The sequence below is a fragment of the Brachypodium distachyon genome, chromosome 3, assembly GCF_000005505.3.
Source record: "Brachypodium distachyon strain Bd21 chromosome 3, Brachypodium_distachyon_v3.0, whole genome shotgun sequence".
In the NCBI taxonomy this organism is placed as follows: Eukaryota; Viridiplantae; Streptophyta; class Magnoliopsida; order Poales; family Poaceae; genus Brachypodium; species Brachypodium distachyon.
The window spans coordinates 33,963,988-33,988,670 of record NC_016133.3 but is presented as its reverse complement, the minus strand read 5'-3'; the positions used below and the strand labels follow the sequence as shown (position 1 = coordinate 33,988,670).

General features: G+C 47.3%; 4 protein-coding genes and 1 long non-coding RNA gene across 8 annotated transcripts; all 5 read left to right on the top strand.

The window, feature by feature from the left end:
* Positions 1-1,964: 1,964 nt before the first annotated feature.
* On the top strand, positions 1,965-6,874 carry LOC100828705 (BEL1-like homeodomain protein 4). The gene is made up of 5 exons (XM_003571959.4): positions 1,965-2,124; positions 2,256-3,006; positions 3,824-4,209; positions 5,476-5,536; positions 5,984-6,874. Exons 2-5 carry the CDS (start codon positions 2,329-2,331, stop codon positions 6,677-6,679), a joined length of 1,821 nt encoding a protein of 606 aa, XP_003572007.1. The 5' UTR covers positions 1,965-2,124; positions 2,256-2,328; the 3' UTR covers positions 6,680-6,874.
* Positions 6,875-9,998: 3,124 nt separating this feature from the next.
* On the top strand, positions 9,999-12,311 carry LOC100822043. Its single transcript, XM_003574205.3, has 3 exons — positions 9,999-11,498; positions 11,629-11,759; positions 11,852-12,311. Exons 1-2 carry the CDS (start codon positions 9,999-10,001, stop codon positions 11,737-11,739), a joined length of 1,611 nt encoding a protein of 536 aa, XP_003574253.3. The 3' UTR covers positions 11,740-11,759; positions 11,852-12,311.
* Positions 12,312-13,265: 954 nt separating this feature from the next.
* LOC100821728 (probable RNA-binding protein 18) lies at positions 13,266-15,540 on the top strand. The gene is made up of 5 exons (XM_010236643.3): positions 13,266-13,525; positions 14,412-14,487; positions 14,612-14,685; positions 14,777-14,903; positions 14,986-15,540. The coding sequence occupies exons 2-5, from the start codon at positions 14,485-14,487 to the stop codon at positions 15,283-15,285; spliced, it is 504 nt and encodes a 167-aa protein (XP_010234945.1). The 5' UTR covers positions 13,266-13,525; positions 14,412-14,484; the 3' UTR covers positions 15,286-15,540.
* Positions 15,541-18,763: 3,223 nt separating this feature from the next.
* Positions 18,764-19,777, top strand: LOC100828403. The gene has a single exon (XM_003571958.4). It carries the CDS (start codon positions 18,888-18,890, stop codon positions 19,500-19,502), a length of 615 nt encoding a protein of 204 aa, XP_003572006.2. The 5' UTR covers positions 18,764-18,887; the 3' UTR covers positions 19,503-19,777.
* A 1,675-nt stretch (positions 19,778-21,452) lies between these two features.
* On the top strand, positions 21,453-24,437 carry LOC104583687. Of its 4 annotated transcripts, none has more exons than XR_731600.3 (5): positions 21,453-23,237; positions 23,342-23,414; positions 23,587-23,644; positions 23,847-23,935; positions 24,099-24,437. It is a non-coding gene; the product is annotated as an uncharacterized LOC104583687 (long non-coding RNA). The 4 variants fall into 4 exon arrangements; XR_002965246.1 differs by having other exon boundaries at positions 23,750-23,935; XR_002965247.1 differs by having other exon boundaries at positions 21,454-23,058; positions 23,134-23,237; positions 23,587-23,935.
* The last annotated feature ends 246 nt before the right edge of the window (positions 24,438-24,683 follow it).

The following is a 24,683-nucleotide window of genomic DNA, read 5'->3' as shown; positions in this document are numbered from 1 at the left end:
CAGCACTCCACCGGATCAACAAGCAACGAGCAGCCAGCTGTGGGGGATGCGCGAGAGCGACGTAGGTGGGCCCACGGCCAGCTCCGTCCTCCTCTCCAATAGCGAGCCCAGTTTCCCTGGCGGGCCGGGCCCGTGAGATTAGTTGGTCCGTCGACGACTAGCCGTGGACCACTCTTCTTCCCCCGGCCGGACCGGGCGCACGTCGTCGTCGGCGCTCTATCCCTGAAGCGTTGCCGCTTGGTGCAAGTTGCGGCAGCGAGAGGCTACTAGCGAGCGAAAGCTCGACGCTGCAACCACCGCGTTTCTCGGAGAGAACCGCGAGCGCGTGTGCACGTCCTTCGATATCTACGTCTATGTGTTTGTGTACGAACCAAATGGACTAGCAAAACATCAGTGTGCCGAGGTTTGACTGCGAACCTCAATTAACCGGAGTAGTACTGTAGTACTGTGGCAGGGGCCTAGGATGCTAGCCAGGATAGGCAGTGAAACTCTTTTTCAAGAAAAAAAAAGCAAGAGCCTAAGATCGAGGGGAGCGGAGCATATGTACAAGTTGCTGATGTCAGTCCTATCTAAACAATACTCACATAGATCGTGTAATAGTTCTACTGACCTTAATTAGCAATTCCCTCCGATCTATAAAAAATATCTCTGACTTAGTACAACTTTATATTAAGTTAGTACGAGATTTGAGACACTTATTATAAATCGGAAAGAGTACTATTTATGCTTTTCGATTTTTGCTTGCACGTTGTGTCTTGCGATTTTCTTCGATTTCATGCCAATTTTGCAACGGTGCCGTGACTCGTGTGTTTTTTGGAAATGAATAAAAGATAATATTTTATTTCTCAGGGATTTGTTAAGTCCAAAACTCACAATATACTACTCCCCTCCGACCATAATAAATGTTTAGGATTTATTATAAATTTGTACTCACTCCGATCCATAATAAATCTTGGGATACTATCATTATGGATCCAACATATATTTATTATGGATCCAACATATATTTATTATGGATCGGAAGGAGTACTATATCGGAGGAAGTATGTACCAATGATGCAAATAATTTCTCACCATTGTGCCAAATAAGTTGTTCGTGTGCACAAGTTCTCACCGTGATCTTGCTCCGTTTGATTGGTCAGTGTTTGTCTCCTGACTCTCCTCTCTCCTCCTATTGTGTAGGAGAGATTTTTGTTCCCCAACTATTGTGAAAGTACATGGGCATGTTTGGTTCATAGGCAAACTTTGTTAAACCTTAGGCAAATAAGTGGCAAGTGTTTGGTTGCAGCCTTGTGGCATGCGAAAGTTCCTTAGCCTCCTACCTCACATGTCATAAATTCATTTTCTAACCAACTTTTGCCACACTTGGGGCACAAAAGTGTGTCAAAGTGTGAAGGATCAACCTTTCTAGTGTGTAAATTTCACTCATCAACTATCAAGATCGTGTAGATTTGGTCTGATTGCTTGGTTCCTAGTTTCGACTCGACCGGCAACTGGAAGGTTGTAGCACTTCAGCTGGAACCGGTGCGGAAACACGATAGCAAATGTGTGGTACAAAATATGCAATAGAAACCAATGCATAAACGTACTAGACTGCAACCATGGTAGAAACTAGTACTCCTTCAAATTCATAATAAGCGTCGCTGATTTAATACAATTCTAGTACAAAATTTGATAAAATCTTTGATAGGAGGGAGTACAACATTTTGTTTTTGACAAATTTAACTTAAATACTCTCTCGTCTCAAATTAACTGACGTGGATTTGTATAAGAAAATCTATACAAATTGACGTCAGCAAATTCGGAATGAGGGAGTTCCAAAATTCTAAGGAGAAACGCAACTCTTTCGTAGATTTGTATAAAAATCTATACAAATTCACTTCAGTTAATTCGGAAGGAGGGAGTATCAAAATTCTAAGGAGAAACACAACTCTTTCAAAACGGCCCCAGACGTCGCATCATCTACTTAATCGTAGCGTTGTACTGGCATATATCGGCGGTACAAGTCCTAGTACGAGCACCTCTTCCTGCCGGTGCCGCTGCTAGTATCCCATCCACCAATCTCATTCTGAGCTCAGGTCTCCTCCCAGAAACATATGGTCCTGTTCCCTCCTTTGCACAAAGGTGCGTCTCCATCCCCTTCGCTTTACTTCCTTCCCCTCTACTAGCTCCGTGTCTCGGCCCGCCGGTGCTCTGCGACCGGCCTGCCCTTGTCTTGCTTAATTTACTTCCTTCACCTTTTCCGTCGACGACAGATTAACGATCGATCGAGCTGCCCGGGCCGGCCGCCGTGCGTGCGCGGGGAAGAGGAGCCGGGCGGGTATAAAGATGGCGCACGATCATCATCCGAGCCTGGCAGGGTACGCGGACTACTTCGCGGCGGCGGGGAGCGGCGGCGCGACGCTGGTGCCGGAGGTGGACGCCGCCGGAGAGCATGACATGTACGGCGGCGTCGGCTTGCACCACCACCACCAGTCCCTCCCGTCCGGGGTGGAGATGTTCGGGCTGAGGGGATTCATGGCGCCGGCCGCCGCGGTATCGGTGGCGCAGAGCAAGCAGGTGGCCGTCGACGAAGACGACGGCTCGTCCGCTGCTATCAGTTTCTTCCGCAGCGAGCAGCAGCAGCGGCAGATGATGAGCCAGCTGCAGCAGGCGCCTTTGTCGCTGTCGCTCCACGGGCCGCCGCCGGACGCCGCGTCGGCGTCGTCGTTCATGCTGCAGCACCAGTTTGGCGGGGAGATGGCGTGGCAGCTGCAGGGCGCCGGCGCCGGCTGGCACCTGCGCGGGTCCAGATTCCTGCTCCCGACACAGCAGCTCCTGCAGGAATTCTGCAGCATCCCGGCGGAGACCACCGCCTCCAAGGCGCCGAAGCGGCCGGAGCAAGAAGAAAACCCCAACGGCGGCGGGTCGTCCGCGTCCTGGCCGGCCCCGTCGGCGCAGATCCAGGCCACGGACGCCGCCGAGCTGCAGAGGCTCAAGGCCAAGCTCTACAGCATGCTCGAAGAGGTCAGCCGTCAGTCTAGCTTGCTAATTAACCTTGGTTCCAAATCCGAGCCATCGATCGATTACGATTCACGGGTCAAGCTATCGAGCTTCCGCCCGTCAGGAACTACACAGACGACGCACCAGTTTCTTGGAAATCTAAAAGGCTGCAGGGCAACTGGCAGTTCCATCATGGCTTAAAATTTGCCCAGGGAGGGTTCCTGGGACGGGCACAGTAGGCGTGATTCCTTCCTGGGCCTCGCCGTCCGATTTTGGAAACCTCCATACCTTTGCCTCCTGCAGGTCTAGCTAGCTAGGTGTCAGTACTCACAGTATTAGGCAGGCAAGGCAAGGCAAACCCCTACACCCTCCCTCTCTCTCTCCAACAGTCCCACACAACTTTCTCTCTTTCTCCATGCATGGACTCACTCTCAGTCACAGATCAATAGGGCCATGGCGACCCCAGAGATCGATCTCTGCATTTTTTTTGCAGGCCACTACGTACTCCCTCCTGCTTTCGGCCTTTTTATGCCCATCTCCTCCTCACCACATTTACTGCTTCCGTTTGCCATTCTTGTGTACACTGCACTGCGCACTTGCAGTCTTGCACAGTGCAATTCATAGTTAGGTGCAGTGCAACTTGGTCTTTGCAGAGAACCTAGCAGCTAGAGTGCTAGGTAGGTGCCTGTAGCCTCGTACTATCTAGTCACGCAGAGCTGGAGCCAGTCAAAGAGCACACTAGAGAAGCTAATCAGAATTTTCCTAATCTCCACCTGCTCCTTCCTTCATTTTTATACGATTTGCGAGCTTAACTACGTGATCTCGGATGGCTCTCTGACAGGTGGACAGGAGGTACAGGAGGTACCGCGAGCAGATGCGGGCGGTGGCGGGGTCGTTCGAGGCGGCGGCGGGGCGGGCGGCTGCGGCGGCGTACACGAGGACGGCGGCGCGGACGATCTCGAAGCACTTCCGGACGCTCAGAGACGGGGTGGCGGCGCAGGCCAGGGCGGTGCGCGTGGCGCTTGGGGAGAAGGTCGACGCGGCGGCGCCGCCGGGGATGACCAAGGGGGAGACGCCCAGGCTGCGGGCGCTGGACCAGTGCCTGAGGCAGCACAAGGCGTACCAGTCCGGCGTGCTCGAGAGCCAACCGTGGCGGCCCCAGCGCGGCCTCCCGGAGCGCGCCGTCTCCGTCCTCCGGGCATGGCTGTTCGAACACTTCCTGCACCCGTAAGAAATGATCGCTCTATACCACTCTTTTTTTGAAGATTAATCTCTATACTACTCTCATTAATTAATCTTCCATAGCATCGTAAAAATATTAATCGGCATGCATCTCTGCATAATGTTAGATGACACGTACTCATTTCCATTCCTTCAGATCCTCGCAAAAACAAAATCTCCAGAAAGAAAATACTACTCCATAATATACATGCGGGAAAAACTAATACGGAGTAGCATATCCTAACGAAACAATCAAAGCTAAGAGCCATACAAGCGCGTACGTATGTACGTGCGTCAGCTACTTGCAAAAGATGCTAACGAACTAAATGTTAATCTGCAAGTCGAGTGATCGATGATGGCATGATGCTTAACTGTGATTCCCATTCATAACATCTCATTTGGCCTTGTGTTCTATTCCGTGGCATTGCTCTCTCCGCATCCTATTTGTCCTCCATTATATGCATCGTGCATCAAATAATTCTTTGTTGATTCAACTTGAAGAAAAATTCCTTATCTTATGAAACCTCGTACACATTACACTATAGGGAGTTGTGCTTCTTATGTTTACGTGTCGTAGGTGCCATTAATTATACTTACATGTATGCACACTTCCAATCTTTAATTAATTACATAATTAATGGCAAAAAAAGATGTCACACTATTTTCTTAGCTAATTAATCCCTTTTGCTGATTTTAGTTGTCTGGACTTTTTTGTAATGTCAGTCACCTCAAAGTGCACAGTACAACTAATTAAACCTAGAATATTGCACTCTTTGAAGTTAATTGTGCAGTTTTAGTGAACAAATCTATACGAGGTGTTCTCACCCATTTACATATGAACCTTTAGATGAAGATGATTAAATGTATATATAAAGGATGATTACAATTATACTGTGATTTTAAATAGATCAGACAACTTATATGGATGTACAACCTTAGGCTATAGTACTGTGTCTGTGTGGTTGATATCAAGAACTATACATGCATGTTACACTTTATACGCGCCGGTTTATGGATGCTCTTTCTTCTTTTGCATATACGGTTGCAATGTCTACATCGAATACCACACTTGTCTTGTAAGAATATTCCATGTATATAGTTACCCGCGAACAATCCAAACATATATCCCTTCTTCCAAACAACTCTACACGTAAATATATATATGTAAGGTTTTTTAAGCAATGTAGGTTTGTCTGTTCTATATTCACGTGCAATTTCCAACCGCACCCTACATGGAAACAAAATCATTTGACGTTGTCATCCATCCTTCAGGTACCCGAGCGACGTGGATAAGCACATCCTGGCGCGGCAGACCGGCCTCTCACGGAGCCAAGTACGTTACACTGCTCACCATTCACCAGTGTTATCATATCACTTCATCGCATGATCCGTCGTCGAATCAAAAATGTTAACAAGTTCCTATCCAATAATTGGCCCCTGGCCGGCCTACGCACACTGACCGATCATCAGGTCGCAATCGCTTTGCGTTGTTCCTGTCATCGGCTAGGCGTACACATATATAATGCTGTCCGGTTTCGTGCCATTAATTCGGTAAAATCGATTGATTCCATTTCCACAAGCACACGCATTGTTGTGAGGTGGATATATGCCACTTGCATTGGCGATGACACGTCAACACCGGTCGGTCGGTCGGATGCTACGTCAGCGTCGTACTTACGTTTTATGTGTGCTCTTGATTTTCTTGTTTTTAAAAAAAAAATATGTTGACACGGACAAATAAAGTAATTAATGTCTGCTCTTGATTTGCGTACGTACGCAGGTTTCGAATTGGTTCATCAACGCGAGGGTGAGGCTGTGGAAGCCGATGGTGGAGGAGATGTACGCGGAAGAGATGAAGGACAAGGAGGACGGCAGCGGAGGCGCTGGTGAACAGTACTCCGCGCAGCTACAGGCCAGCAGCGGCGACCAGCTGCTGGGGAACCATAACACTGCAGCTGCAGGGAGCTACGGCGGCGGTGGCGGCGAGCAGAAGCCGACGCGGGCGCAGCTGCACGACGCGGGCTCGCTGGCCTCCGTCGTGAGCATCGGCCGGGTGCATCAGCAGCAGCAGAGCCAGAGCCTCGACTTCGGCATGTCCACGATGGACGACGACGGCTTCGACGCGTACGACGCGGGCGGCGGCGTGCACGGGTTCGGCGGCCATGGCGGGGCCGTGTCGCTCACGCTGGGGCTTCAGCACCAGCACGCCGACCCGTCGCATCGCCAACACCACCACGGCGGCGTGAACGTCGCCGCGTTCGCGTCCGCGTCCCCGTCGACGTCGTCTGCCGCGGCACAAGGGGGCGGCGCCGCCGAGTTCCTGTTCATGTCCGGCGAGCAGCACTTGGGAGGCCAGTTCGGGGCGCCCGGCGGCATGGGAGGCGGCGCCGACCCTGCCGCGTCGCACTACCACCACCGGGGAGGAGTACTGGGCGCCACCGCCGGGTTCCACCTCCTCCGCGACCTCGCCGGCTGATCGGCCGGACGATTTCGACGTGGCACTTAACGATGATGGGGGATTGAATTGGGGGATATGTGTAAACGACGGCTAGCCAGGGTGGCATGCATGGCAGCTCGCGTGCTGGACTGCTCACCGGTGTACGCGCGCGGCTTTGGATTTTTGCAGCGCTTAGATACCTCTAATTTAATTTCTTGGCAGCGCGTCTCCGTCTGTGCCGGCCAGCTCGTTCGTTCGTACGTACGTACCCTGCGTTTCATTCCACGTTTTCCACGTCAGCCGCGCACGTCGCCGTTGCCGCGGAGGCCGCGCGATTGATTGGTCGAACGGACACGGCGAGGAAGGTTTGGTTTGTTGGGATGTCATTTTCGTATCTCGGTCTTGGCGTTGGGTTCCCGTCGGAAGATGAAAGCGAGCGCCACTTACACCGTTACGTACGTAGGGGTTCTTTACGGATGATGATGCAGTCATGCAAAAGTCGATGGATTAATTCTTTAGTCGTGGGGCCCGAGAGAGCTTGCCAATAGGTTGGAGTTCGTCTGATGGAGTGCGGCTACAACTGCAAGCGGGAAGCGTGGTTTCCCGCGTGTCTGTGCACGGTGTGGTTTACATGTCATGTTGACACGTGGTCTTTGTATTGGCAGTTTTTTTTACCAAGTAAAATACCTCTTTATTCATTAGCTATAATGGTTACATCCTTCAAAAGAAGAGGTACGATACTCTCAGGGGGATTTTCAAGCCAAACAAGAGGGGGAGAATATCTAACTAATTGAGCTAATTCATGAGCCACCACATTCGCTTCACGGGGACAATGAGGGAAGGATATTTTTGACCAATCAGAGGCGAGGTAAAAGCAGTCATCAAAAACCGCCGCACCAAGCCCCGCCGATCTGCCACCTTGGTCTTTGTATTGGCAGTTGGCACTACTGTTGGTAACATTTTTTGAGCATCCGGTCCTTATAAGTTTTAGTAACTGATTGCACGAGCATCCTCGGATTGATGTGGCATCATCGAATGTGCGGGAAAGGATGTAGAATCAGGAGGAAAGTGAAAAGTGAGCATAATCTGGAGCTGCCACCTGATTTTAATTGGCTATGGGCATTCTGCTGCCAGCTTAAGCACAAGACCTTTTTTTGGCTATTGCTCGTCGATAGGCTCAACAGTCAACACTAGAGCTATGCCCCTCAAAAAGAACTTTCAACTGCCAGCATATGATTGTGTGCTTTGTGATGGATGTCATCTGGAAACCAAAATTTGCTGGAATTACATCTGCCCCAACTTCACTCCCCTGCAAAACGTGCATAGGAATATTGCTCTCCTCAAAAGGGAGCTAAAAGTGACATTCTTCATGGAAATCATCACTCTGGTCACGTGGAGCATTTGGAAAATTAGAAATGATTTCATCTTTAATCAAAGGAGGCCAAGTCTCTATAGGTGTAAGCAGATATTCAAAGAAGAGCTAAACCTGGTCTTCCACAGAGCAAAAAGAAAGAGCTACTTTGGATTTGCAGACTGGATAAATTCTTTTAGATAGTCTTTTGTAAGCGGGCGCGCTTGGCTCTTGTATATCTGTACAGTTATCTTTTTTAATATATATGTTTGTAGGCATTTTGCCTACAGTCTTTTGCCCTAAAAAGAAAAGAAAAGTGAGCAGTGGAAGAAATGGGGGCTAATCTTGATTACAGCCACCAGCGAAATATGGCAACTGGAGGGGTGACGCACCGTCCTAATAGCTTCCTGGCGTTATGGGATGGTTTGATTGGATCCATATCCTTTAACATTGCTCTATAACGTTATGGTCTACATTGTTTGGTTCATACTAATCAAGCAATGTTAGCCCGTGACATTGTAGAACAACGTTAGAGGATTTGAATCCGATCTATTGAGGGGAACCGAGCGCTGCCGACACCTAAACTTAACGAGGAGGGAAAAAGATTCATGTGCCATGTCTATATTGCAAACATTATGTCCCACTCACGTATGTTTCCGTTTATTCTACGGCTCAGTAAGGGATTTTATTTTAATTTTGTAAAAGTTTAAGACGAATGTTTATTGAGCATGATCAGCCTGTGGGACTCTCCATCATAATCCAATATTATTAGGCTCAAACGCTTGAGAAATTTTTATCCCAATATAGAATTTTGTAGAATTTGAAGGGAATGAATTACGTGTACTCTTCTTGGTTAACCTAGTGGCCCGCGCAAATGCGTGGCGAACGGAGTTATCTCTTCATAAATGCTATGGAATCGAGGATACAAGTGCAGATTGAGTTAGTGTTTGGCATTGCGGTGCTTTATAATAATCTAGCTTTTCTAACAAGTTTTGTCAATTTTAGTGTCAGATTTAAGCAACTGTGTCCTTCTTTCATGTCTATTTTCAGCGGAGATATAAAATGGTTCGGCCATCACAATTCACGTTTCAATATTATATTTTTGTTAAAATACGGTTCATGGCGTTCGGAAATCTAATTAGGAAAAGGACTTCCGATACTACCGTTGGCTTGTAACCTTCCATCGGCTAATCTAAACTTCAAAACAACGGGCCTATATGCAAACCCTGCAATAAAGTTTGTAAAAAAACTAAAATAAAGCTTGTTAAATCAGGCCCGAGCCTAGCCTTGTGAGGATTTCAAGCATGCAAGAGGGCAGTCAACCAAGTCTTTTTGAGGGACCTAGGAGAAGTCAACTCGACAAAGAGTATTGGAGTCTTATCTATGCATATGTGTTATGAGGTTTTGGGTAACCTTCCGTCGGCCCTTTTACCGTTTGTGTTTTTATGCTGGGCCCATTAAGGTTCGGGGCCTGTTAAGGTCGGCGGAGGAACTGATAGCGGGCTGTAATTGTTTGATCGATCGTCTATTGTTTGAGTTTTTCGGTTTGTGTAGTTGGGAGGCCCAAAAATCTAAGGATCTAACTGTTGCTGGAAACAAAATGGCTAGGATTGAATCGTATACGTGTAGGAGTGTTTAGTTTCTTGTTGTACAAACTCTAAGCTCTCATGTCTATGTTCATGTACTACTACTACTTCATGTATTGAGGTTTGAGATCCATTTATTTAATCGATCAACAAGGCTTGCATTTCTGATCAGTACTATGGACTCGGACAACAGCACGGGCAAATATAAGATCCAAGAAAGGCGACGAGGCCATTGACCAGGCCACGGCCCGAGGTATCAATCGAGTTCCCCATTCGGCATGCACACGCACCTGCCCCCTCCTTGGACGCCCCTCGAACAAACGAACAAAACGACCTCGCCACCATTAGCACACTAATTCCCTCTTTTAGCAAGTCGAACCGTCGATCAAGCCCGGCCGGCCATTGCATGCGATCGGTCGCAATGAGGGGCGGAGGAGGGGTCGCCGGCGCCGGAGACAAGCTCCAGCAGGCGCCCAACGGCATGCACGGCCCCGGCAAGGCCAGGCCGTCTTCTTCTTTCCTCTACGGCGTCCTCCTCTACGTCGTCCTGCCCGTGCTGTCCCTGTACATGGTCCTCGTCGCGGTATCGCCGCTCTACAACCCGCGGTGCTCCCCGGAGATGGCGCACTTCGTGGTGGCCGCCAATCCCAGAAACGGCTCCTCCTCCGCCGCGTCGAACGGCTCAACGACGCTGTCGTCCCATGGCCATTCTCCTCCTTCGCGGGGGATGGTGTCCGCGGACGAGGCGCCCACGGGGCTGCGCCACATCGTGTTCGGCATCGGCGCGTCGTCGGCGCTGTGGGAGAGCCGGAAGGAGTACATCAAGCTGTGGTGGCGGCCCGGACGGATGCGCGGGTTCGTGTGGATGGACAAGCCCGTGTCGGAGTTCTACTCCAAGAGCTCCCGCACGGGGCTCCCGGCCATCATGGTGAGCTCGGACACGTCCAAGTTCCCCTACACGCACGGCGCCGGCAGCCGCTCTGCGCTCCGCATCTCCCGCATCGTCTCCGAGAGCTTCCGTCTCGGGCTCCCCGGGGTGCGGTGGTTCGTGATGGGCGACGACGACACGGTGTTCCTCCCGGAGAACCTCGTCCACGTGCTGTCGCGCTACGACCACACGCAGCCCTACTACATCGGGTCCCCCTCCGAGAGCCACATCCAGAACCTCATCTTCTCCTACGGCATGGCGTTCGGCGGCGGCGGGTTCGCCATCAGCCGGGCCCTGGCGGAGGAGCTGGCCAAGATGCAGGACGGGTGCCTGCACCGGTACCCTGCTCTGTACGGCAGCGACGACCGGATCCACGCATGCATGTCGGAGCTCGGGGTGCCGCTGACGAGGCACCCGGGGTTCCACCAGTGCGACCTGTGGGGGGACGTGCTGGGCCTGCTGGGGGCCCATCCGGTGGCTCCGCTGGTGACGCTGCACCATCTGGACTTCCTGGAGCCCGTGTTCCCCACGACGCCGCCGTCGCGGGCCGGGGCGCTGAAGAGGCTGTTCGACGGGCCGGTGAGGCTGGACTCGGCGGCCGTGGCCCAGCAGTCGGTGTGCTACGACGCGGAGCACCAGTGGACGGTGTCCGTGTCGTGGGGGTTCGCGGTGATGGTGGTGCGCGGGGTGGTGTCGCCCAGGGAGATGGAGACGCCCGTGAGGTCCTTCCTCAACTGGTACCGGCGGGCCGACTACACGGCCTACTCGTTCAACACGCGGCCCGTGGCGAGGCAGCCGTGCCAGAAGCCGCACGTGTACTACATGCGGGAGGCGCGCCTGGAGCGGAGAAGGAACGGCACCACCACGGTCACGGAGTACGAGCGGCACCATGCCGTGAAGCCGCCACCCTGCCGGTGGCGCATCGCCGACCCCGCCGCGCTCCTCGACCACATTGTCGTCCACAAGAAGCCTGACCCCGACCTCTGGAAAAGGGTACGTTACAGTTCCATTCTTCCTTCCATGCATCTCCCGTACGTACCTTCTGCTTGAAACTCGATCGGTACAGTCTCCATATATTGGTCGTTAGTTAACAAGCGAGCATCCATTGCTGTCGCCATTGCAGTCTCCGAGGAGGAATTGCTGCAAGGTGGTGTCGTCGCCGACGAAAGGGAAGGACCGGTCGATGACCGTCAGCGTCGGCGTGTGCAGGGAAGGCGAGTTCGCCAAGGTTTAAGATCAATTCTTGAGAATTAGGTCGGTGCGCGCTCTGCTCTGCTTCGTTAATTCATTTCAGATCGATCATCCGTACGTGCCTGAATGTGGCTCTAATCTTTGCATCCATGCAGTGAGATCGACTAAATAGGAGAGGACGCGAGGAGATAGCGGTGGCCGGTGGAACAGGGGCGCGCGGTCCCGGCATACGGCCGGACAGTGAGAAACGAGACGGCCGGCAAAGAAGTTCCTTGTATCCACTAGCTCGTTAGGACGGGAGTACGGCCGGGGACTAACATAGCTCGTTAGTCAGACTGATTTTCGCATTAGTACTGCACTTCAACGGTGGTCATGCGTGCTTCACAATGATGATGAAGATGATGTGCGTGCCGATCTGTGTAGGTTCCGGAGGATTGCTATAGCTAGGAGCTCTGAGCTGCATGCGGTGTACGTAGCTTTGAACACGGACAACGTACGTTTACTAGCAGAAACGTACGGTCTCCAGATTTTGTCTGGTTTCTCATAGGTTATTCAAAGAGACAACGAAAATGACTATAGCTTTGTGCATCCTGAACAACATAATGATTTCCGAAAGAGTATAATTCACTTTGGCCGCTCAACTTGTGCTAGGTCTATAAGTGTACACTGGCACATTATTTTCCAAAGAGTATAATTCAATGCGGCCACTCGACTTGTACATTATGCTTGTTTTGCCATCCAACTCTAAAACCCTCTAACCCATATTACTTGTCTCAAATTTGTCCATATATACATGTATCTATGTTTGAAAAGCGTCTAAATACATTTAATATTTCGACAAGTAATATGGGTTGGAGAGAGTACCAAAATTGGTGAAATATACGACGATTTGGCGGACAGAGATATAATTGAAATGGACACAAACAATGAAAATCCTCAATGAAACTAAAAGCTCCATCGTGGTCCTTCAATGTCAACTTATATGGATTTACCCTTCACATCTTAACATTTTTCCAAAAATTCAAAACGAAATGGCATAATATATTGTGTTTGCACAAGTTTTACTAAGCTCATAGTTTTTGAAAAGCCACATGAGCCGACCACCCTCACACAGTGAGAATGTAGACCCTCACTAGACAAGCTACCAGCCGCCGCCCCATTGATGAATCGACATGAAAAAAGACCAAAGACAGGAAAAGACAAACCATGAGAATCACTAGCTACATGGAGTTGAGTGCAACGCCTACACCAGATAAAAACGGAGCCAGGACACTTGTCTTCTAGAGTGTGTCTTCTCCGTCACCAAAACACCGCCGCCAAAAATACACCTAACAAAAATGATAACAAACCTGGATGTCAGACATTGATGCCCATGGATCTCAACGACAGATCGGTTGCAGGAGACAAGAGAAACTGTCGAAGATTGAAGTTTGTGTGTCGTCTCGCTTGCTCAAATCTGATGAGGCAAAGCTGTGCAGAACATCCTCTCCCATATCCTCAACCAAATACAACGTCCTAAATGGGTCGTCAGAACTGGATGAGGCCCAGCCAAGCTAAATATTGGAAAGGTCCAGCCCAAGGTTGAACCCGCAGTAGACCAGTAGTGCAAACTCCCTTCCTTCCACAAACCACACTCGACGGGCGCGGACGGCAGAGGCGGAGACAACCCTAGTTCCCGAATCCCCAGCGTCGCCGGTGATCGAAGAGGAGGAGTACTATTTTCACGACGCGCGCATCGGCGGAGACGTTGCCGTCCTTTCTCGTGCCGGGGACGCTCGGGCGACGAGCGTGCGTGCGGCGAGCGGGGAAAGGCGCCGGTTGCCACACGGGTAAGGCAATTGTAGTCTGTACCTGTACTGTAGTACCACTGAATCCATTCAGTACCATACTGCCCAGCGACTTGGATCGGGACTGTTCTGTAGGGATAAGACTAAATCGGAACATCTGATTGTTTGCCCTCTTTGCTAATGACATACTACGTAGTGGCTTACTGGCTTATGCCACATTGTCGAAATCCTTCGAAAAAACAAAAAGGGGTTGTTATTTCAAGCCTTAAATTTTCCAAGACTTGTGTAATGAACTGGTGTGTCAGGTAAAGGAATAAGAAATAATCTGTGATACAGGAGCAAATATGTAAAGGAAAAAATTAGAGAACTGACTCTCTTTTATGCATTCGGTATGCTTGACTGCTTGTAGATTTAATGTCGGGAGAGAGAAACAAGAAAATGTTGTTGATACCCCTTTTTTGCATAATCCTTGTACATTGTGCAAACTGAAGCTAAATTATAAGGGCATGTCCTGCGCAAGCGCTAAGGACCGATGCCAGGAACATAATCCCAGCCAAAATAGAGTTGTTGCGTGCAATCCCAGCTTATCCTGTAGCGTCGCTGCCTAATTAATCGCTGGCCGCTTAATGCATTTTTGGCTTGCAACGTGAGAATCAGAGGGTGGTTTTAGTGCCTGGAAGTAGCACTCAGCACTGGAAACAGAATTGCTTAACCAATTCGTTCATTTTTGTTATTTATTTTAATCACGTCAAGCGCCTGAATAAGCGACTAGCATTGTATATGGCCTAAGCTTCCTGGGATTAGGTTAATCATACAGTATGCCTGTACTTAGAAAATGGTTGCAATATTCTGTTGTAGAGAGAGAAGCAGCTGTGGTAAATTGACAGAATTCACCCATCTCACTAGAGGCCCTCTTTGCTCTCTGCAGTGAGCCAGTTACTATCATTTTCTGAAATTGGTGGTGAATTGGCATACACGCCGGTTTCTTCTTTCAAGCGGCAATGGTCAGTGAGTCTGAATTATAAAGGAGTGACATGCAATTGTTTTCTTTTTCGAAACAGATCTGAAGGGTCTTGTGATTGTAAAGCATGGATACATTGCTCTATTCGTAACAAATTTAGTTTGCAGGATCTGAAGGGTTTCGACAGTGAAAAGTCGGCGAGTAGGCTCTATGTGGGGAATCTAGATTTCAGGATATCAGAGTGAGTTATATCGTGTGTATTTTGTTTGCATGCTCCTTCCAAGGTCTGTATCTTTTAATATGCAATCCAACATTATAGTGTGATTCTCTAGGTCTGACGTTATCAAGATGTTCTCCCCCTATGGAAAGATTATGGCCGAGGATTTCTTGTGGCACACACGTGGCCCAAAACGAGGCGAGCCCCGTGGTTATGCCTTTGTTCAGTTCACTACCAAAGAGGTAAGAGTAATATTCTTTACCTGTTGCAATATTGATGGGTCCTGGTAATTTCTCACCTTTGCCACCTGAAGTGAGCATGCAGGAAGCTCAGTTGGCGAAGGAAAAGATGAATGGCAAGTTAGTCTGCGGGCGCCCTGTGGTTGTTCACCTGGCTAGCGAGAAGTGCTTCCTGGACTCTGGTAATTCACACAGAGTGCTGAAAGACAAGAAACTGGCAGGTGGTTCAGGAAGCAAAACAGCTCAAACTGATCGTGCTGCAAAAATAGCTGCTATAAAAAACAAGTTAAAGTCTCTGGAGGATGAGGGATGTAGCACAAAAAGACCAAGACTTAAGCCAGATAACTTGATAGGCACCGGTGACCAATCTGATAAGAAGCTTTGAAGTGAGTTTACATGGAGCGTTGTGAACTGTGCCCTCTTATGCTGGTGGCCTTGCTGATGGTGCTGCCACTTTAATACTTTAGCTTTATTGAGTTAGGCAAACCACAGGTGTAAAATACTGCAGGTCATCAGATTTGTATAACAGTTCGTATTGATCACCATTGTCCAAGTCTAAAGATTTTATGGTGAAACCATTTGGCAATCTGGTTTAGTGTTTATAGTGTGCAGGTCTATGCAGCTGATCTTTGGCCCACCATATATTTGTTCAGCCGAATTGCGCCACAGTTCTTTTATCTCGCTTTTCTGAAATTGTTGAGCTCACTTACCTCCCAAATCATGTGACTTGAAGATCAATTTATACTGTTAGTTTTCTGGAGTTGAATAGAATGCAACCATTTTGGATGTTCTGTTGCTGCTTCTTGTCACCAACCAAACACAAATGTTGCTTGTAAGAAATGAGGTCCTTTCATCGCTTTGTAAGATTGTATCCAGGCTTTATTTTGGCCAAAATGGGCTTGTCTACTGGTGTATCAGTTCAATGCTTATGTTTAAACGCTACTACCTGAAAGTAGAACATCACAAACGGCGAGGATTGAATAGCTATTTTCTTTCACGATGTTCTGTTACATGTGATTTCTGTCGGTACCAGCCTTTTACTGCACCTCTTTGTTTCAGCAATAGTACCTCTGTGTTTATTACTCCCTCCGGTCCATAATAACTGTCGAGAATTTAGTACAACTTTGTACTAAATTTTTGACAGTTAATTATGGATCGAAGGAAGTACAATATATTCATGGAATAGCATCAGGTGAAACTGAAATCTCACATGTACCCGGTTTGGTTCTCAATGTTATTTATCTCTTGTACAACGTCTGGAGTGCATGTTGTTGACAATATGCAGGTAACGTTTAGCTTCCCTTATTTCTGTTGCCCTTTGAGTTTGTTTGCTGTCTGGGTAATCATGCCAGCTCTGACATCCATTTATATGGAACATGGATTCTTCAGGGTCACATTCTGAATAATGATGCAAGGTGCTTTGAGTAAAGGGCCTGCAAATCTGTGCCCTTGCAAATCTAGGATTTGTGGGGACAAAATGTACTCTGTTGTTCGACCAGCTGTAACAAAAAGTACAGAATCTGTCATATTACAGGTATGGTTGCCTGGTCGGCACCAATTGATATATAGTTGGTATGCCTGAATTGTTGTTAAGTTTTGGAACCAACTATAAATCGATGACAAGCCAGCAGCAGTAGTCATTCATGTCTCCCAACCTTAGTTGTCCTTTTTGCATCTCATACCGACTAGGAATCATGCAGATAGCTGCTGAATGTTGTAACTCTCGCATTTTGTGGTTTATGATATCATCTGTATCTTATACTAGATCACAAAATGGCATCACCATCGAATTATTCAGTTTGCTCTTTTTTTGTTGTTATCTGAAGGACTTTTCAAAGTTTGCCAAAATGCATTGGGCCGTCGGGTATTAATCAACGCTTGGGCATTTATGAATACAACCACTTTTCCTATTTAATCAGTAAATTTGAGATATATTTCAGAAGTTGATTTCTTGGGCTGAATCATATCTACACGGCTCCTCCGTATATACGAGACTCATATGGCTGTATAATCCTGGGTATCTCAGTTTAAGTGGCCATAATGGCATCTATCCAAATAAGATGGAGTTGCAATGGCATTTTTCGAAGTCACGAAGTTGCAGTGGAATTTGCAATGGCATATATCAAATTAACCCTTTATGAATACAACTACTTTTCCTATTTAATCAGTAAATTTGAGATATATTTCAGAAGTTGTAAAAGATACTTTTTTTTCTTCAATTCCAGACTACACTGCACTGCTATTCTGCTAAGGTTCCTATCCACTTTCCACCTCTCGTTGTTCCTTAGTTTGCCCATAAGTTTCTTTACCAACTGGCTTTGCTTGTACTAGTAAACAACATGGGTCAAGCTAACAGAGCAGCTAACTGGGCACATAGAGTGAGGAAGTGAGTTTAAAGTGAACACTTGTGCCGACATGAAGCGTTTAACAAAGACAACAATAATATACTTCCTCCGTCCAACAAAACATGTCTCAAGTTTGTCAAAATTTGGAAAAGTTGAAACATCCTTTGTTGGACCGAGGAAGTAGTACTTTTGTTAAAGGATATCATGAACTAAAACTCTACTTATGTCAGCGTAGTTTTCCAACTCATATTTCTATGGTCTTGCCTTCAACTTCAGCACCTTTAATCCACTGCAGAAACAAGCAGATCTGCCTTGTGCTGTTTGTTTCACCAAGTGAACTCTCATCTGCATCCCTATCAGTACTCACTACTTCTGGAATAATTTTTGTCACTAAAAGCAGGAGCTCCGCCGATCAATGGAAAGAAGAAAGGGACGGCATCTGCAGGACTACTGGAATTAAAACCATACTTTGTTATTGAATATTACAGGTCCCACGTCGCCGAGCCTCGTCAACAAACGGGTAGACCGTACACCATCATATGCTTGCGCAGACCATTGCCTTGTCCCATCTTCTAAGAGTGTTGAACTTTGTTTTGCTCAGAGACCAGGTTCGTCGAACACCACTAAATTTTCCCTTGAGAATCTGTTCCTGTTTCCCAGGTCAGCCTACACATCTCATGTCCTCATGCTCCATGAATTTGAATATTGCAGCCATGGCTCAACAGAGGCGACATCATGAGGGTCGATTACCGAAACGATGATGCTTATTGCTTGGCAAGTTGGCATGCAGCATCTTGCAGAGATTTCGCATGTGAGGACCAACTGCTCTGGCCTCTTGGCTCTGAACCATAGATTATTTTTCCTCAAAACTGTTGGTAGATAGTGCTGGATTTGTGATCTGGAAACATTGAACATTGTCCCATCTGGATTCTGGAAGGGGAGATGCTCTCTGGGGGGACACTCTTTTGTCCGGATTACCTCACCCACCCGACTGATCCCGTATTTGCTTGCTGCGTCGATGAGCTTGTCCTTGACAGGTTCGGACTTTGCCTCCCTTTTTTGGAAAAATTTGTCATTTCCTTGTTAAAAAAAGATTGTATTTTTCCATGTGCCTGGTCGACTACTAGACACACTACTTTCAGAGTATTCAGTAGATGAGTGTACTGACTTGTAGAGTAACTCAGTTGGTTAATATGGTTCCCTCTGAGGAGATTTTTAGCACACCACATATTATGGCACGCAATTGTTCGCTGTGAACATATACTCTGGCATATTTGAGTACTTGACAGTGAAATGCTCATGGGTCTGAAATAGAAACTTGCTTCCTTTTTTGCCTTTGGTTAGAAACAAACAAAAGAGAGAAGAAGAAGAAGAAGAAGAGTGGGGGGCAGGGGAGTAGGGGACAACATGGACATGGCACCAAACGCCTTTGTACCACCAAGACGTCAACCTGCAGTTTGTTCTCTTCCCTTCTCAGTGGCTCGCGCCACACACGTACCCACCTCGCCTGACTGACTCCTGCCTCTATATTATCTTCATCCTCGCGCCACTCACTTCCACAGTTCCCGCCCTCTCTCACCACGTACGGTTCACACGCACACTGATCACCCAAGCCTCCCTCGCTACCACTCTAGCTACTTTCATGGCCATGGTCATGGAGGCCTCCCCGTCTCTTAGCAGCGACAGCATCCCCCGTCTCGACGCCGGCCCCGCCTGCCTTGAGTGCTGCTCCTTCAACAGCTCCGCGTCTTTCATCGACATGGACCCCGCCGACCTCTTCTCCATGCGATGGACCTCGTGCCCGGACGCCGACGCCGACGAATCTGCCGAGTTCGACTTCGGCCTGCCATGCGCCGCCGCGCAGTACCAGTACTGCTCCTCCCCGCTGCTGGTCGGCGCCTCAGGGCTCCTCCCTCCGAGCGCGTCTTCTCCGGCCTCGTTCTACTCTGCGCGGAGCACGCCGGCCGCGGCGGACAGCCCGCGCCGCGCGGCCAGGGCGCCGCGGCCGCTGCTGCTGGCCACGAGGAGGGTGCTGCAAGGGTACCTGCGGCTCCTCGCGCCGCTGTGCCGGAAGGCGAGGGCGCTCGCGGCGTCTTCCTCGCCACGGACGGCATCGGCATCGGCGTCTCCGGGGAGGCAGTCCACGTCGAGCTACGCCAGCGCGGTGGAGCAGTACTGGTGCCACGGCAATGCCGACAGCGCCGTGCGCGACGCCATCCTCTACTGCAAGAGATCCGTCCGGGAACAGGATGTGTAATTTTGAGGCCCGGATCGAGACGAGCGCTTCTTCATCGTGCGAGAATCCGGAGAGAGATGGAGCCAATGGAGGCGCCTCCTCGTTTATTTTGTTCCTCTGCTTTCTCTTTTCCATTTTGAGTTCTTGGTGTATATGCATGTGGCATACGGTGTACAGGGTATGGATGGACGGTATGTGCTCCGAGGTGCTTTAACTTTGTGAAGCAATACTGCTAGATTGTTACTTGTGCTACTTTAACAGAACACTTAATTAATTGAGTGTCATGATCCGTCTCATATTTTCGTTTGTTCGACCAAATTATTTATTCACCCAAGTTTTCACATGTTAAATTAACAAAATACATAACAAGATCTTGTCAGAGCAAGGATAACAGTGGGATATAAACTCGCTACAGGAATTTGAATATCATATTTGTGCTTAGTTGGAGCAACGGGCTATAAGCAATGATAACAGCTGCAGCTGCAGCACGAGCTCTTAGGCTATTTGTGAGAGCGGGACGTGGGACAAGTATTGACAAAATACTACGTCTTTACCACTAACTATTACACCCCCTTGCATACATAAAAGGTGTCCTTATTTTGTATTAAGTTAGTACAAATTTTATACTAAGTGAGCGACACTTCTTATGGATCGGAGGGAGTACATGCGAGCAACTCCCTTCGTTGCATAATTCTTGACACGAGTTCTTTCTAAATGAATGAATCTACACAGTAATTGTGTTGATACATCCATATCTAGAGAAAGTTGGGTCCAAAATCATGAAACAGAAGGAGTATTAGGCTGGCTATAGATGACTTATAACCAACAATTGGCTACTAATATCGTCTTTGCTCTAAATTGCATAGAGGGATCATTTCGATGCTATAACTAAGTCCACCTAGAATTTGTTACTGCTGGTAGCCATGTGTGGCCACCCTTTCTTTAGGGCAACCAGATGGGGCCACCCTAGCAATTTGGTCTCGCATATATATTATGCATAAATACAAAGAAAACCCCAAAAACCTAGAAAAAAGCCCAAAGGCCCAGTTGGCCTACCCAAAACAACAATTTCAACTCCGCCAGTGCAAGTAGTCATAACTTTGTTCATGTCCGATTTCTTAAATTTTGATAAATTTTGTGAGTATAAAAATATACCAATATTTATGAGTCTAAACTAGTTTTATTAATTTCGCACCAATAGCCATCCAAAGAATATATATTCTTGGTCGTCTCAGAAAATTACAAACCCGTTTTCATTCCCGTCGGAATTAACAGACGCCATTTTGGTACCAGCAAAAACTAATCAAGCAAAGACTAGCATCGATCCTCCGGCATGCGTTGATTATTTGCGTAATTCATCACTGTTTTTCAACGTAGCTACTCATGGAAACAGGAGATCGACCACACGCGTGAAGGAATTATGTACCCCGGCAATCAGGCGTGACGGGAAATCCAAATGGACCTTTCAGCTCGCGTGCGCACGGGCTCCCTGTAATCTGTTATGATTATTAAATTAGAATCGGTGGTGATGGGTGGACGTCGTTGGTTGGTGTTGGTCGGTCAACTTCGTTAAAGTACAATCAATATGCCACTGCCTTTTATTTTCTTTCCCTCCCGTCTTATTCACGATTTTCAGTAGAAGAAATTCTACGGTTTAGATTTACCGAAAGTTATCGTACGGTCCAAATTTGTCATAACATAATACGAACAGTCCTAAAATAAATCAAGCTCCTTAGTATGAAATCCAAAATTCTTCGTATTCATCTCAGTATGAAAATCAATCCGAACCCAAACAAAAAATCTCGGTATCAATCTCAGTATGAAAATCAATCCAATCGAAAAATCAATGTCCAGACTTCGTCTCCACCGGCTCGTGCTTGATACACTTTTCGTTGTTCCGTAGCATCCCACGTTTTTTTTTTCGTCTTTACTATTTCTTAATTCACATTTACGTTACTCCGTCGTACCTCGTCCAACTCCCACCCCACGCACTCAGAAAATCGCGACCGCAGCGCCCCCCCTCCGATCCCATCCCCGAGCCGCCGCCACTCGCATCGTTCCCGCAGCCCCCTCTGGCCCTCTCCTCCTCCGTCGCGCCGCCCCGCCCCTGCTCTCCTCCGCCCCTCGCCTCCCCTCTGCCCCCCATATCCGGCTCTCTCCGCGCGAGCTCGCCAACGGGCGCCGTGGCCCCTGCAGGTTGCTGCCCAAGCTCTCCTCCGCAGCACCGTCGACCTCCCCCCTTCCTCGTGCCACCCTACTCCCAGCCTCAGATCTGCGGCGGCAGGGTGCGCGCTTGGCGGCTGCGGCACCGTGCGGGCGGGGCAGCGGCAGGGTGCCACCGTAAGAATGATGCTAGAGAGTGAATTGACAAGCCTGAAGAGATACAGACACTCTGTAAGGCACTACTTTATTGCAATCATTTGTTCTTTTTAGGGCCCCTATACGTGTACTGCAATTTAGGGGTAGTTTTAATTTTGCTGTCAAATCTCAAATGTAGATTGATCTTGTCAGACCTGGAGATATTTAAAAGCTAAAAGTAGTTGCAATACTTGTATATATTTTCTGAATAATTATGTTGGACAAACACTGTTTTCGTTTGATACATCAACTGCAGAGGTGGATGTCAAATCTTTTCTAGCAATAGCTCAAGTTTAGCTTCCATCTATAAATGTAAGTTGCGACTAAGTCGTTGAATGCTAAAAGTCTGTACACACTTTACCTCTTTGTATCATTTGCGAGTTGATTGTTGTACAGTGCAGAACGGATAATTCACCGTGTATTTTTTCAGAAATATATGCCTCAAGTCAGCATGTGTATTGTGTACGAAATTAACTCTCCTTTTTGGACATAAGGAATTTAGCTTGGGAACAATGCTATGATCCATCTTTGTATGCTAGAATAATACATAGTAGAATGTACAAAAATGTGGGTTCTGTTTGGATAACTACATGTGTAATACTTTGGATAACCATAAATCAATATCTTTATTTTTCTATGTCTAGCTCATGTGGTTTCACTGAATCATAATGGTTCAGAATTAGTAACACATGTAAATAGCTACCACATATTTCAGGTTAGTGTGTCAGTTTGATTGATTAATTTTGTGAAATTGTATTGAAGTTAACTCTTCATATATCGACTTGTAGGATTGTCAGTGCTTATTGTAGATTGCATATTTATGAATTATGACTATGCTCACTTGAGAAAACTAATTTTTTTTCATTTACCATCTACTCCACTTGTGTAGAAAACATAGTACAGATGATGTGGTTTGGGGTATCATGGGGGTGGCTGAACTAATGTCTCCCAGTCCTGGAAATTTGTTTAGATAGGGTTGTGATGTATGGAGGACCATATGCATGTAAATTGAACTGATTCAGTTTGTTGGTTACATAATCTGGAAGCTGAATGTTTGATTTTCTAGCACAAGTCTGAACTGAATGGTAGTAACTCTGACTACGCATTGGCTTTTCTGAGAAATATTTGACGTAACAGGACTGATTTATTAATTTTTCTCATCATCGATGCACATGCTGGATGGCTTCACTAGACATAGAAACACCTGTGTTTGTTTGAGGTACATCAATATTACATCATGCTTTAAATATCTTTACAGTAGTCGGATACCAAAGACATAACCTTGCATATTCAGATGCAATATATTTGGGCAAGTTTATGGATTTTGTGGCTCAAGAACAGCACAGTAGTCGGAATTTGATTTATTTTGTGGCCAAAGACATAACCTTGCATATTCAGGTACCGTACATGTTTGTGCAATTTGATTTATTTGTTTTGCGTAAACCAGGGAATTATGTTCTGTTTGGGATTTCAAACTAATTTTGTTTATCTCGTGTGGCTAGACGCGATCGGCGGGCGCCCACAACTGGAATCAAAGTACTGCCCTAAAAATATCTTTACAGTAACCTTGGCCTGGTAAGCGAGGGATGCATATATCGAATTCTTTATATAGGGTGAAGCCAGCATAGTCGATGTACGAATTGTTTTTTTGAGAAAACTGGAAGCTTGCGTCTCGATGCATTGATAGAAGATATATGAGTTGTTTTAGTTTTGTATCTTGGCTCAGTTAGTTTCACAACTTCTCCAGAACTACAAAGACATCTAAGCAGAAGGTTAAAAGGGATTTTGAAGCTTATGAGCAAAGGGTAAGTATACATGGCAAATACCAGTGCAGGTGAAGTGATTCTTCATTGGTAAGGTTTTCAATTGTTATAAAATTGGTAAACCATCATGGGTTAACATTTCTATAGGGCATTGAAGTGAAGGACAACGGATTTTGATGGCCGTGCGGTCTTATCCCAATATGGTCAATACTGGCATAACAGTTGGCTCTTCCTCTGTCTGTAGGCAACACGCCAACGGCACGTAGGCGTCAGCAGATTCATGTATCATATGCCTAGGAGGTACATGTGTTGTTGTCCCTGTTGGTGTTGATGGTACGTACTCCTGCCACTTTTATAACCATCTCCTTTCGTCCCAAGACGTTTCCCTCTCTTTGCTTTTGGAACCTCCATGCATAACTCATGGTGACGGGATTTGACATTTTGAACCGTTCAACAGTGAGGCCTAACAGAAAAAATGTTGTTGCCGCTGTTCCAGGACCACGGTGGTGTTCCCCGCTGAGCTCCGCCATCCGATGCATGCCCCTCGCCAATCTCTTCGGACAAACTCGCCATCGACATCTCCTTTTTCCTTTTTTTGTGATATTTTCCCTTTTGATGTTTTTTGTTTACATATTTAGGAATATACGAATATAGAATTGCTTAGTGTTTATGAAAAAATTGTGCTATTGTGTCTGTTTTATATTATTGTGGAGTGACTGTTATCAAAGGAGTTGGGATTATTGTGTGGTTATCTGGAAGAGCTAATGTTGTACTATACAACTTTAGCAATACATGTGTAAATCGGTTGCCTTAAAAATGGACTTTTATTCCTAAAGAGCTGCGAGTATTTGATTGACGAATAATCCTAAACATGATTATGTGGGTTGATTAAACATCGCAGTCCACGAGACGCGAACAAAGCGGTTTGCCGCAATGGATGAAAATGGACGAAATTCACTTGGTGTTTACGTAGGAATGTCGTTTTATTGTTCGGTAGCACCACACGGTCACCCTATACTAGTCCTCTATATCTCTCTCTCTCGACATGCATCTGCTGGCGGGACCAGAGACCGGCGAATAA